This window comes from Rhagoletis zephyria, unplaced genomic scaffold (genome assembly GCF_001687245.7).
Source record: "Rhagoletis zephyria isolate East Lansing unplaced genomic scaffold, Rhagoletis_zephyria_1.1 Rzeph_scaffold_03509, whole genome shotgun sequence".
NCBI lineage: Eukaryota > Metazoa > Arthropoda > Insecta > Diptera > Tephritidae > Rhagoletis > Rhagoletis zephyria.
In genome coordinates, this window is record NW_016160592.1 from 29,650 (window position 1) to 44,771 (window position 15,122).

General features: G+C 33.2%; 1 protein-coding gene across 1 annotated transcript; it reads right to left on the bottom strand.

Annotated features, from left to right (window-relative positions):
* Positions 1 to 12,153: 12,153 nt before the first annotated feature.
* LOC108369140 (uncharacterized) lies at positions 12,154 to 14,329 on the bottom strand. The gene is made up of 5 exons (XM_017624139.1): positions 13,724 to 14,329; positions 13,627 to 13,659; positions 12,632 to 12,798; positions 12,418 to 12,568; positions 12,154 to 12,358 (listed from the first exon to the last, which is right to left on the bottom strand). The coding sequence occupies exons 2-5, from the start codon at positions 13,646 to 13,648 to the stop codon at positions 12,237 to 12,239; spliced, it is 462 nt and encodes a 153-aa protein (XP_017479628.1). The 5' UTR covers positions 13,649 to 13,659; positions 13,724 to 14,329; the 3' UTR covers positions 12,154 to 12,236.
* Positions 14,330 to 15,122: the final 793 nt, after the last annotated feature.

The window sequence follows — 15,122 nt, forward strand, 5'->3', positions numbered from 1 at the left end:
GTATATAGCCGATGCACATGCAAGCAATAAAAATATAATTAGAAGACCAAGGCATTGGTTGGTAATCTTATGTAAATATACATACATACATGCACATGTACATATACACACACATACATATATAATTAGTTAAGGAAATAGAGTTAGAAAATTGTATATAAAAGAAAAATGTTGAATAAATTATTCAGATTCGTAAAGACTCTCAATAACACGCTTCTTTTCTTTCTTTTATATTTTATGCTTTACTTCCCCCCACCAGAGGTAAGGGGTAAAGCATCTAACTATCTGTCTTCTTCTTTCTTTATTAAGGTTTTACTTCCCCCCACCAGCGGTAAGGGGTAAAATTATTAATATTGAAAGTACTAACCTCTTATTTTATTAAACTCTACTTCCCCCCACCAGTGGTAAGGGGTAGAGAATTTTAAAATAAGAGTATTTGTAGTTCGCGCATTGCTGAGCGTTACTTGTTACCCCCCACCCGAGGTAAGGAACAAGTGACTCAGCTCTGCAATGAACAGTACTAGATACTCATTTAAACAGCAAGTACATATTACGACCCCGATTCTGCGCACTTGGTAAATAAAAAATTTGTATAATGTGTAAATTTTTTATTATTTATCAATAGTAGGGGAGCACAAGAAGGGATTCGGGGATTTACTTGAGCGCGTCAGATTAGCATATGCTAAATCTTAGCCACTGTAGAGCCGCGCGCATAGTCGATGTTCAGACACGAAAACTTTTGTTGCGGAAACTCGAAGCTTGTAGGGGAGAGAGCGACGAGGAAAGGGGACGGGTACCGAGTCGCGCGTACTCGGGAAACACGCTTTGTGCTCTCGTTCGTCTGAGTAATTCAAGTTGGCGATTCACAGCTGACAACAACAATTGCGTACAAAAGAGTTTCTGTGTGTGAATGCAAAGGGCAACACCAAAAGAAAAATCGCCGATAATAAGAAACTCGAGTTTCCGTGTTTGAACGCAGACATAGGGCAGCTGTAAAAAAAAATTATAGGTGGATTTACTCGAGCAGGTCAGATTAAGAAATGGTGGGTTAATTACATGCTGAAAAGTGTGCATTTCAATAATCTGACGGTTTAGTCGTGAGGCAAGGGATTAGGAGGGTCACAAACTTGCAAAAAACACGTTACCTTGACATTCTCGAGCGCGATCAAATTGTTTTTACTATGAAGTCAACAGCTCAAGGACAACGGGAAGTATATAATCTGACGACACAAGCCGGAGTAAGGAAAATCGTCAACAAGGTTTAGCGCGTGCACCTGCTGTTTTTTTTAAAACTTCTACAGAGTTTTCTACGAAATTTGTTATTTTTTGATTTGTTTGCTGTTTTCCGTTCTTATTAGTTGCAATCCCCTACCAGTCCATACTAGACAGAATTAGTCAGATTTTACAGGAAATCGATCCCGTACTCGGTTCTCTGACTATTGAGAGGACAAAAAAGAGCGTAAATAAGGTCCTCTCTCTGTCAGAAGCTACCAGTTTTAGTCCGAAGAGTTTTTGCTGGTAAATGTGTCAAACGATCAGCCGTAGTCTGTTTGATAGAGCTACAAAACTATCGATAGCACTATCGATAGTATCGATACTATCGGAAACCTTCAATATCAAAAAGTTGCAAAAATTCAACGGCAATCCCTAACTACTTCAACCTACCAAAGTGCATACTCAAATTTTTGTAAGAAATCTAATTAAAAAACGAAGTGTTTATAACTGGAAAACCTCGAATTTACCTCGTTTTTGTAAACTTTTTAAAATTTTGACTTGAAAGTGTTGTATTTGTTGCTTAAATACTAATTTTGTTATTTTTAATAAAGCACACTAAAATGGTGTTTAAAAATAACATTTCTTTTTTTTTCTACTAATATTAGCATATTCAATAGAAGTAGTGCCGTAGAAAAGATCTGATATTTTTCTCTTACCGATAGTATCGATACTATCGAATGGTGAGTCCAAAAACTATCGAAAATATCGAATGGTTCAACCATGTTTTAAAATATTTAATTTAATTTTTAAGTGGATTCTAATGAATTGGAATGTATATTAGGTTATTTACATGTATGAGCTGGGTGTATTTACATACAAAATAAGCTAATATTTACAACCAAAATTTGGAGGTTATGTTGAAATTGTCAGAAGTTACCATTTCTTACTAGAAAGCGATCCCGCACTTTTCAGTGCTACTCTCTCGCTCTGAGCGAATTTTTATTTTTTTGACAGTTTTTTGACTAGTTTTAGTCCGAGAAATACGGGATTGAACCAGTGTTGCCAGAGAAAGTCCCTAAAATCTTAATTTTTTCCAAAAAAATCTTCAGAATAAGATTTTAAAGCAAAAAAAAATCTTTTTGATCCCAAAAAATCTTCATTTAAAAATACCTAAAAACCATATATGTAATACTCCTATATTGTCAGTAAGAGCTAGTACCATCCGAAAACACTACAGTACAGNAAAGATAACTGTAAAATGCAAAACTGAGAATGAGTGCAAAACTGTAACATTTGCCTTAACTTTCATTTTTGTCTCCAGGTTTTTTTATTGTTGTTGGATTGACCTCAAATCGTTATGAGAGCGGGAGTAGGGATGTACCAATAAGAATATAGAACAAAAGTGTGAAAGTCGTTAGAACTATGAAAGATAGCGGTGGCTGAAATAAAAAGTGTTACATCATGTTACAGTTTTGCTCGTCACTGTATATCAATAAACACGTACGAAAGAAAAGGAACACATACGTTTATAAATAAACATGTACGCAACACATATACAAAAACGGCACTCAAGTACACAATACATTGACAAAAATGGTACTAGACTGTCTCGCTTTGATTTCGGAATGCTTACACGTTGAGAAGTTAGCTTACTGCCAATATAGAAGTATTACATATATGCTAAAAACAAACACAAAATTCGATATTGTCTTTACGGCTGTAAATAGACCTTATTATGTTGGTTGAAAAAATTACCAATTTCAACTTATAAAGTCCTTTTTATAACAACTTAAACTTAAAATAAATATTGCCTCGTATCATCACAACATTTGTACACAGTTAACAAATGTATACATACACTGGCGAAAATATAAATAGGGACGCGACATTTTGCAATTTTTGACCGACTTCAAAAAAGAAGAAGCTTATCAAATCATGTGAATATTTTTTTTTTATGTATAAATGTTACCGCATAACTTTGAACTACTTGAACTGATTTCGATAATTTCTTTTTATCGGGAAGGTGGTACCTCAAGGGTGGTCCCATACTAATTTGGTTTACGGTAATTGGATCATGAAGAAATTGACGATAAATTTGTATATGAGAATTGAAGTCGCTTGTGTTTTTTGTTTAAAAATTATTGTTTTTTTTTATTAAAGAATAGCTCGCTATCTATCAAAAACCATAACACAAAGTTCCATAACAATTTTGAGCTTTTTAACTCTATTTTTTATTGATATTTTTACAGGGACGTTGTTTTATAAATCTTACCGCCCTTTTTTTCTCGTTATACATTTATCCTTGTAGACCCATCAGCAAATTTTTCTTAAATGGCAGTTTGCTTGAAATTTTCCATTGTAGTCATTTAAACTAGAGGGGATACAAAAGACCGTTTGTTCTTTTCCTCCACTCTCTAGCTCTGCACTATAGTATATGTTTTACTGTGCGAGAGAAGAAGGCAGATAATATTGTAGGGAATTTCGTATTTCATTTTTCTTCTTCCTTAATTTGCTGCTTACAATGATGTAGCAAGGATAATATAAATAAGTTAATAATTTTAACTTAAACATTAAATATATATACAAAAATCTTCATTTTGAAGATATTTTCAGTGTAAAATCTTTCTTTTTAAAAAATCTTCTTTTGAAGATTTTCAATAAAAAACAGCCAAAAAAATCTTCATTTTCAAGATAAATCTTGACTTATGGCAACGCTGGATTGGACATATTATTTGTCATAATCATATAACGGTAAGCATACCTAGCGGACCAAATAATACCAGTTGCAAGTGAAATGTGAGAATTAACCCAATTCGCATTTGCGAATCAACACCCTTATATAAATTTGAGCCTGCCGAAGAAATTACATGTGTAATTAAGTGCATCTACGATTACGATTACTTTAATCCCAGCTTCAAAATAGTTTGACTTAGGATTGAAGTAATCGTAGATCGAAGGACAATTAGATTCAAATTATATTAAGAAAAATTAGTAGCACATGATGTAAGTTTTAGCTCAACAAATATCAGTTAAAAATTACTTTTTTAACTTATGTATGTGTATGTTACTAATTTCTTAGATAAAATCACTAGACATAAGAATTTGTATGTAATAAAAACATTCATTTTTTGAGATAATTTTGAACTCAGCAACCTTAGGTTTACTTATACATGAAAAAATTTGAAACTCCTCTCCATTCTTGCTCACTTTTTGTATACTAGCAGGTCTATTCCGCGCTGGTAACATACATTTTATAACCGGTAATTAAAGTGTCTGTCAATTTTTAAACCTTTTTCGCATTCTGTGCTCTCTTGTAACCGGTAAATTTGGTTACCATCTCATAAGCTGGTAACAAAATATTGCCCCGTGAAATATGCAATACAGGAATTTCCACAAATATTCTTAGCTGAATTACTGAATGTTTTCACTGCATTACCAACGTACCTAGAATCGCGGTGACAAGAAGTGGTAACATTTTTTGGTAATAAAATTTTCCGGTCACAAACTCTTCGGTAACTTGCAGAATAGACCTGTAGGTGTCAATGGACTGTGTGCCCCCCCTTACTCCTTTCTGTCCGCCATCACGCAATCATGGGCGATCAAAGCACTCGTGGTGTCACATGCAAAATACTTTGGGCACGGTATTAAGTGAAGGCCCAATTCCTTAATTACTAGTATTAGTAGTTAAGTACTACGTAATCGAAACAATTTCTTTTTTGTTTAAATTGGATTTTCACATCCAACAATATAGCTCAGAGGAGCCAAAAATACAGACAGTAACCATCAAAATCCACATATGACATTTGATTCTTGATCTCCATTGCATCATTTATCAACAAGCTTTATGTGCAAAACATGGTTTCGACTCCCTTTGTAATATATTTAATACGCGAAGTTCACAAATATAGTGAACCTCATAACTTCGCAGGCGTTAAATAACGAAGGCATATACATACGTGGCTTGCAAAGTTTATGTTTATGTATAACCGCTGAAACACAATGCCGACGAACGGCGAATTTTTCGCTGCGAATGTTCGCTGTAAAAATTAAAACACACTGTTGTATATGAGAACGCACACAACCAAAGCAAACGACGACGTTCGTCCGACGGCTGTTCGCAACGATAGACTTATTTCTATTGTCGTCGCTGGCGGCAGCGGCAAAATACGATCCATTGTGGCCATATGCTAAATATTCTCAAGTTTTTAAATCGAAATAGAAAAATACTGTATTAGTTTTTGTTAGAAATTAATAATCTTATTGTTTTTAAAAATTTTAATTGTACCTTGTCATAAGCAGCTGAATTCGTTGTCGCCGTAGTTGTGTTTTACTGAGCGAAATTTTTGGGCGAAAGTTGCCACCGTCGTCGCACTACTGTGCGAAAATTCGCCGTTCGTCGGTATTATGTTTCAACGGTAATTCGAACGTAAAGCTTTAAGGTGCTGTAATAATTATGATAGATCTTGTTGCCGCTTTTGAGGTTAAACTGCAAGCTTTGGTAAAGATATTGTTTACAAAAATTACAAATCCGATTTGGATTTACATGAAAAAACCACACGAAGCAAGTCACCAACGAGTTTTCTTTGGTAATAACTTCTGTCATCCAAGAATTTTCGTCGAGGTTGCAAGGAGTTATCGGAAATACTCAAATTTATTATGTTTCCTGACACCACTTGATTGGTTGGAAATCAAAGATTTTGAAATGCAGCTGATTGAGTTCCAGTGTAACCTTTTTTCGAGGAGGGGAAAGGGTTGGAATTAGAGAGGGGCACGGGGCTAAAGATCCCCATCCCACCTATCCCGAAATTAAATTTTTAAGTGCCGATACCGTCCATCCCGACGTTTTCCAGAATTGTACCGCGGGTTCGGTTAGTCCCGAAATCTATCACTAAGAAAAGTTCACATGCCTTTTAAATTAATTTTAAATAAAGATGAAAAAGTCATGAAAGATCTAGCGTCCCCTTATAATTTTGTTTTGCGGTGCCTTTCAATTAATTTTAAATAATGAAAAAAAAATCATGAAAGATCTAGCGTCTTCCGATTATTTTATTTTGCTGTGCTGTTGTTTTCGTTTCTATAAAACATAAAAAAGTGTATATTTCATACACGTTTTTAAAGCAGATGTTCGGTTGCGGTTTTATCGGGAGTGTCGGGAAAAAATGTTGGTCCCGTCCCGCCCGCAAAATTTTACTATCCCGGTACCGCCCATCCCGGCCTTTTTGAAACCAGTACCGCGGGTCCCGAGATCTCGAGCCCACCTCTAGTTGGAATCAATCGAATTAGAAAGACTATCAGCCAATTTGAGCAAAAATGCTAATACTAAAGTTTTAGAAAATTGGAATTCAACTGCAGACACCTTAACTGTCTGCAGAAGCTGATTGTTGCTATCATGACAATACTTCTATCTACTCATGCAGAGTCCTTACTATTTACCACGTAAGGCATACAGATAAGAGATGCTTAATTCGTTATTTTTTTTTAAATTTTTGTACGATTTAAGTGTCAGTAGCGGTATAATCGAAGTATTGCATGGATTTGCATGGTAGAAACCGGTTTTCCTATGCACAGCTTTGCAAACCAAGCAATCCGTGCACCGTTCAAGGGCTTTGCAAGACTTCTAGAACACCCCTAGTAAATGTCTTCAAGAACGGCGTTAAGTAGGGAAGTCAAAAATATGCCCAATAAAACTTAATTATACGATCATTAAAATTACTCCAAAATATTAAAAATCAAGCATATTTGCCCCAAAAACGTACATATTTATATAACGACAATTTTTTCGATTAACGCGTAAAAAGTTTTTGTATATACATACAGAGTTTATTTAACAAAGTGTGACTGAATTTGACATTGCTCTCAGAAGATCCATCCTATAAAGTCAAATTAAACAAGTAAGAAAGTCTAAGTTCGGGCGGAGCCGAACACTAAATACCCGGCGCACGTATTAAATATGTGTTTTTCACCTTCCCGAAAGCTACCGCTACATGGTAAGCCGGAGTGTATCAATTTTGAGTAAATTAGCGTCCTTACATTTCGAAATATTGAAGTTTCAAGCCGTTCTGAAATTTACCGTTATATGAAAAGCGACCGTAATTTTAGTCCGATTTCAATAATTTTCAAGGTTTTCTTTTGTGTGGCAAGCACAATAACCATACCGAGATTGATACAAATTGGTAACGGTTACCGAGATATATATATGTGATCATAAGTGGGCGGTGCCACGCCCATTTTCCAAAATTTTATCATAAGCGTATTTCTTAGTAAATAATTGTTGCAGCATCAATTTTGAATAAATTAGCTTTAATATTTACTGATTTATCGNCATCAATTTTGAATAAATTAGCTTCAATATTTACTGATTTATCGAAGATTTCATATTTCTCTAAATTACCGTTATATGGGATGTGGGCGTGGGTTTTTTGGCCATTTGGTATGCTGTACCAAGGCCAACAACTATGCTAAGTTTGGAAGAAATTGGTGCGGCGGTTACCAAGCTATACACATGTAACCATAAGTGGGCGTGGCTACGCCCATTTTCCAAAAATTTATAATATTCTCATTTCTCGTCTAAAAATTATTGTAAATATCAATTTTTAGTGCATAATCTTCAGTAGTTACTCAAATATCGCAATTTTCGTATTTCTGAAAATTCCCGTTATATGGTAGGTAGGCGGTTATTGTCCGATTTTTCCCATTTTCAATACGATCCGGCCTACGCCCGAAAGAAGTGCACGTTCGTTAAGATATCTCAATTTTTACTCGAGTTATCGTGTGCACAGACGGACGGACAGACAGTCACCGGTTAATCGATTTCTCTTTTCATTCTGATCATTTATGTATGCATTTGTCTATATCTATCTCGATTCGTTGTGCCTGTTACAAACAACCGTTATGTGAACAAAGTTGTAATACCCTTGTGCACAAGTGCGCTGAGGTATAAACATTATTTTTTACGAATTTTTAATTTATATTTTTTGGCATAATAGTACCTTAAAAGAGACCCGACCTTAGTTTTCAATCACCATGATTCAATAATTAAAGGTTTGCTCACTAGTGACATTCGAGTTTTGACACTCCTTTAACTCCCTTACAAAAGGGAGCCGAGAAAACTGTTTTCTGAGCAAACCTTTTATTATTGAATCATGGTCAATCACACCTTTTTTAATACATCTTGCATACGGGTAAGGCTTCCTCAAGTGGGCCCCGAATTTACCAAGATTAATATTTTTCAACGATAAATACACTATGTAAATTTTGTTGGAAAATTCCAAATATTTTTTTTATCAACAATTGAAAATTTTTGCAGTGTTTTGGAAATTTTTATTTTTCTTTGAAAGTAAGTGTCCGAATGAAACAATTTTTTTGGATACAGATTTAAAAAACATTAAGTTATACAATAAAATTATTTGCGTTACAAAAATATTTTTTTTTGCTTTTCAATATTTTTTTTTATGAAGAATTTAGCATTTAAGTATTTATCTATGAAAAAAAATGCGTGCATTTCGATATAGTTTGGTCGGAATGAATTTTTATTTGCCAGCGTGCGCGCCCGACTCCCGCGGACACGCGAAATTCGATCATGAGAAATAAAAGTGGAACGATTGAAACTTGCTTTTCTCTCTTGCCCAAGAAGTCAACGCGAATTGCGTGCGTTCCAGCCACGAGAGTCGGGCCCGCGCGCTTCATTCATCCGACCAAACTATATCGAAATGCACGATTTTTTTTCAAAGATAAATGCAGGAATGTTTATTACAGAAAATGTTTTTAAAAATTTTCGTCCACGAGGCGCAGAAATCGCTTAATAGTTCAATTTTTCATTAAAAAAAATATTGAAAAGTAAAAAAAAAAAATATTTTTGTAACACAATTAATTTAATTGTATAGTTTAATGTTTTATAAATCTGCACCCAAAAAAATTTTTCATTGGGACACTTTCAAAAAAAATTTAAATTTTCCAAAACACTGCAAAAATTTTCAATTGTTGATTAAAAAAAAACTATTTGGAATTTTGCAACAATATTTATACAAGGTACTTTTCGACTACAAAACTCGGCGCTGCCTGAATATCATTGAAAAATATTAATTTTCGTACACTCGGGGCCCACTTGAGGAAGCCTTACCCATACATAGTAGTTATATGTATTGAAAATTAACTCTCTACGTCGCAAGACTTTGTTGCATTAAAAATNAAAATTTTCAATTGTTGATTAAAAAAAAACTATTTGGAATTTTGCAACAATATTTATACAAGGTACTTTTCGACTACAAAACTCGGCGCTGCCTGAATATCATTGAAAAATATTAATTTTCGTACACTCGGGGCCCACTTGAGGAAGCCTTACCCATACATAGTAGTTATATGTATTGAAAATTAACTCTCTACGTCGCAAGACTTTGTTGCATTAAAAATATGACAATTCTCCAGGTGAAAATATTGCAACATTTTATTGAAGTGTTGCTTCACACAAATTTTTTTGCTGCTGATATTGAGCAGTTACAATAGATGCAGAATAAAACTCCCTTAGCCCAGTAATATTAGATAAATTTGGGAGAAAAATTTTAAAAATTTATTGATACAGTTTACTTATATTTGACACGTAGATCATGGATCCACAGTCTTGCCCCTAAATTTCATTTGGCAACGTTCCGCCATCTTGGATTTAATTTTTTTTTGTTTTTTTGGCTTATTTTGCTTTTTTTGTAAAAAAATTGTTAAATTCAAATTGTAGAGAATTTAATTTCCCACATTTGGGTTATAGAAGGTTTTTTAAAATAGCATTTTTAATTGTACAAAATAGCAAAAACAGCTTAAAAATTTTACATTGCCACGGTTTTCGCCATTTTTTGACAATTTCTGTTGACAATACATAGCATATGGTAATTCCTAAGTGGTGGAGAATTTCATTCTTCACAACTTGTATACCTAATTTTCTTTTGTAGGACGCTTAGATCACGGCCGGGATCGCACCAAACACAGCGATTATTCTAGTATAAGCGAGTTTTTGATGCAGTTTCCTTCTATTTGACACGTAGATCATGGATCCACGGTCTCGCCTCTAAATTTCATTTGGCAACATTCCGCCATCTTGTATTAATTTTTTTGTTGAGTTTTTTGCGATTTGCAAGCTTGTTTTGCATTTTTCATAAAAATTATTACAAATATGTGGATAATTTAATTTCTCGCATTTAATATATAGAAGGTCACAAAAAAACATTTCTTATTGCAAAAAAATTAGCGAAAACTGGGAAATTTTGCATTGTCACGGTTTTCGCCATTTTTTGACAATTTCTATTGAAAATACATAGCATATTGAAAATCAAAATTTGTAGAAAATTTCATTCTCCACAACTTTTGTGCCAACATTTTTTTTGTACGACGCTTAAATCACGGCCGGGAACGCGATAAACTTAGCGATGTACGGAAAGCGCCGTAAAAACTCATTTTCACACCACCGCTGAGGTAGAGGATTTCGGCGCGTTTTTTAACGTGGTTTCACCAGTAGCTTTAATCCACGGGCAATGTTTGTTTTTTAATGAAAGCAGGTGAAGGTGTGAAAATTATTTTTACGGCGCATCCTGTACATCGCTGGCGTTCCTGGCCGTGATTTAAGCGTCGTACAAAAAAATTGTTGGCACAAGAGTTGTGGAGAATGAAATTTTCTACAAACTTGGAATTTCAATATGCTATGTATTTTCAACAGAAATTGTCAAAAAATGGTGAAAACCGTGACAATGTAAAAATTTTCGAAGTTTTTGCTAATTTCTTACACTAAAAAATGTTATATAGCAAGGCAGTGCCCACGACCGGTCTAGAATCTACACTCTAGAACGGCGATGGGCAAAGAGAGCTTTTACTCTGCTTGCGTATATGCAAAATATATAGAAAGCTTAAAAGAATTTTACCCGCGGGCAAGGCGGAGCCCATCTCCGCTCTAGAACAAACGTGGGCACTACCATAAACAAGCGTTATAACGCTACAAGCGTTATAACTTACTCTCTTCACTACCGGCAGTTACTGAAGTAAGTACATACTCTCTGGACTATCGGTAGTTACCAAAGTACCGTGACAATGTAAAAATTTTCGAAGTTTTTGCTAATTTCTTACAATAAAAAATCTTATATAGCAAGGCAGTGCCCACGACCGGTCTAGAATCTAGACTCTAGAACGGCGATGGGCAAAGAGAGCTTTTACTCTGCTTGCGCATATGCAAAATATATAGAAAGCTTAAAAGAGCTTTACCCGCGGTAAGGCGGAGCCCATCTCCGCTCTAGAACAAACGTGGGCACTACCATAAACAAGCGTTATAACGCTAACAAGCGTTATAACTTACTCTCTTCACTACCGGCAGTTACTGAAGTAAGTACATACTCTTTGGACTATCGGTAGTTACCAAAGTAAGTGCTTACTCTCTTTACTACCGGAAGTTGCAGAAGTAAGTACTTAAGTACCAAAGTAAGTGCTTACTCTCTTTACTACCGGAAGTTGCAGAAGTAAGTACTTAAGTACCAAAGTAAGTGCTTACTCTCTTTACTACCGGAAGTTGCAGAAGTAGGTACTTACTATCTGCACTACCGGTAGTTACCGAAGTAAGTACTTACTCTCTGAACTATCGGTATCTCTGCACTACCGGTAGTTATTGAAGCAAGTAGCACTTACTAACTGCACTATCATTAGGTACCAAAGAACTTACTCTGCAAAAATTTCCAATATAAATAATAAATTATATATGTAATGTGCCAGATTTAATAAAAAAATTATAAGCACTAAATAGACAAAAGGGAAATAACCAAACCTCGTCAAAATGTCACTTAACTTAATAAGGTGACAACAAGTGTATGTATATTTTAATAATTAATACACAGTATGTATATTTGCTTACATTACAAAATTAAATATAAAAAAATACATATATTTCATTTTTTGAAAATAATACTCCAAACTACTTGAACTTATTGTACATGCACATACCTTCTTACATATATCTACATATGTATATTCAATCAATATGCATAAATATATATCTATATGTTTGAACTCATTTTTGATTTTTGAATGCACACATTTTTGAAAATTCTCTTCTTTTGCAGACTTAGACTCTTTCGTAATTGCTCTTCGGGGGGACCTTCGCTTATTGGAATTGAGGCTATAAAACATTTATTATGTAAATGTATATAATATTTTCCAAAGTTATAAAGTGCATACCTAACAAAGCATTATAAAAATTAGCATGATTTTTCAGTGACTTTTTCCCCTGCACCCCGTCAACATTGTATTCCAGTACAAGCTCGTCTGCAATAATGTTTTTTAAACTTTTTTGGATACCCGATTTCAGCAACATCTTCATTACAAAGACCTACAATTAAAAAAAAGAAAAGTTTACACTAACTGGAAAATTTACTTTTATATCTATACTCACATATTGATTCATGTTTTTAGATACTTCCTGATTTATCCGTTGTAAATCATCTTCTAATTTTATTGGAAAATTTGATTGTAACGATAACTTTTCCTCCTTTTCCCGCAGGAGCCGCTTTAAATAAACAGATTGGTCCGCCAAGGTTTCCATTACTATCTTCAGTTGTCCTTAGATAACATAAAAACAAGGGAAAAGAAATAAAACAAAATAAAAATTAAATTAAAATAAAACTAAATAAAGTGAAATAGAATAAAAAGAAATCTAATTAAAATAAAATAAAATTAAATTAAAATAAAATAAAATAAAATAAAATTAAATTCAATTAAATTAAATTAAATTAAATTAAATTAAATTAAAATAAATTAAATTTAAATTAAGTAAAATAAAACAAAATAAGATAAAATTAAGTGAAATAATACAAAATTAAACAAAATTAAATTAAATAAAATTAAATTAAAAATAATAAATAATAATAATAAAATTAAACTAAAATAAAATAAAACAAATGTTATGACTTACCACTAGAGCTCTTGTTAAAAATCGACTATCCGGCTATTCGGTTAGTCGACTAGTCGATTAGCAACTTTTTTGTCGGTTGATAGTCGAATAGCAATTATTCGATTAACAGCTCGAATTCGACTAACCGTTCACTTTCGACTAACCGCTCACTATCGAGTAGTCTGAAAATCGACTAACCGAAATTATTCGAATAGTGACAGTTTTTCACCATAAAATTATTGCTATTAGCGTGGTTGGGTTTTGTCAATAAGCATAAGTATTCAAAAAATATAAAAAAACAATGTTTACTGAAAGAAAACGACTAGTCGAAAAATCGAAAATGAACGGATAATCGACTAGTTGTTTGTGAGCGGTTAGTTGAAAAAGTCGAAGGGAAACGGTTATTCGATTAAGTGAAGTCGATTATTTTTTGAAACAACTTTTGCTATTCGACTAACCGATTAGTCGACTAGTCGACTAACAAGAGCTCTACTTACCACGAATAACTTCATTTTCCATTTGCAATGTGTCTGAAATATATGTATAAATATTATTAACTGTAAACTTCCGTAACAAACAGCTTTAATTTTTTACCGTTAATTTCTTCAAGTTTTTTTATGACTTCGCCGCAGTTGCTGCATTGTGGCTGGTTCTCTAAAGATTACATTAATAAATATTTATTAGAATTAATAAATATTATTTATTTGGAACATATTAAATTTTTTTTTATTAATTTTGATGAGCTTCTTTGGCCTAGTTGGTGATTAGTGCAAGTAAAAACAACGTTTTTTCTTCACTGCTTTGACCTACGTTTCGCTAAACTCCTTAGCATCCTCAGGGGCCAATTTTCATATACGTATATTTGTTAACATATAAACACATAAACATATAAACACTATGTTTTATATGTTTATGTGTTTATATGTTAGTATGACAAGTGTATCAAACGATAATGGTACAATGCTCTAGCTTTTAAGTGTTTATGTTTTTAGTGTTTATATGTTTATGTGTTTATATGTTAACAAATATACGTATATGAAAATTGGCCCCTGAGGATGCTAAGGAGTTTAGCGAAACGTAGGGCAAAGCAGTGAAGAAAAAACGTTGTTTTTACTTGCACTAATCACCAACTAGGCCAAAGAAGCTCATCAAAATTAATAAAATTTACGACGAAAATTGGCCAGAAAATAAGATATTATATTAAATTTTTTTTTGTTTTTTTATATTGTCAATAATTTTCATTTTAAATAAAATAAAATTATTAAATTAAATGAAAATAAAAATAAAATTACATACCTTCATTGTGGACAGCAAAACGTTTAAATTTTTTTCTTGAATTTCGATTCATTTTTTTGATGATCTTTGTTTGTTTTATTTATTTTATTATATGAAAAATAGTAGTTATCAAAAAAATAAATATTATTTATTAATCTCGACTCTATAAAATATGACAACGCTTTCAAATACAATGATGCAACATTGGTGCTATTAAAATATTTCCTTCATAAGGAATGCCTATTGCTTTGCTTTCAAAATCGCAAACTTTGAATGTTTCTTCAACATCGCTAGCCGCACTGTCGACCAAATAAATTCCTAAAGATATTGAGTTAACTGGTTCTTCATAAAAGTTTCTAATATTTTTGAATCTTTGCCCAATAATTTCACCTCCTAAGTTTTTTGTAAACCCTACAATTAAAATTGGAATATCACCTTTTATATAACAATAATTATCAGGGCTATTAACACTTAGTAAACTTCCTTCGATAAAACACTTTCGAGCAGTTATTTTTAATGTTTTCTGAACAGAAGGTTCTATCGTTTTCTCCTCATTAATAACTCTATGTATTTGCTGAAGTATTTTGGTTGGTTTTCGAATGCATTTCTTAAGGCTTTGCAAATAGTTTTCAAAGGCATACGCGGAGCCAGTAATGGGATCGCCGACCTGATTTATTGTCTCCTTAAATAAACTGTGGACATTGTACGATACACTATT

Excerpts from the sequence above, each read along its gene's own strand:
- LOC108369140 (XM_017624139.1), bottom strand. The coding sequence starts at position 13,648 with ATGGAAAATGAAGTTATTCGTG. Across the intron at positions 12,569-12,631 it reads CTAAAAACATGAATCAATAT|GTCTTTGTAATGAAGATGTT; the intron begins GTGAGTATAGAT and ends TTTTAATTGTAG. Across the intron at positions 12,359-12,417 it reads TTTTTATAATGCTTTGTTAG|CCTCAATTCCAATAAGCGAA; the intron begins GTATGCACTTTA and ends AATGTTTTATAG.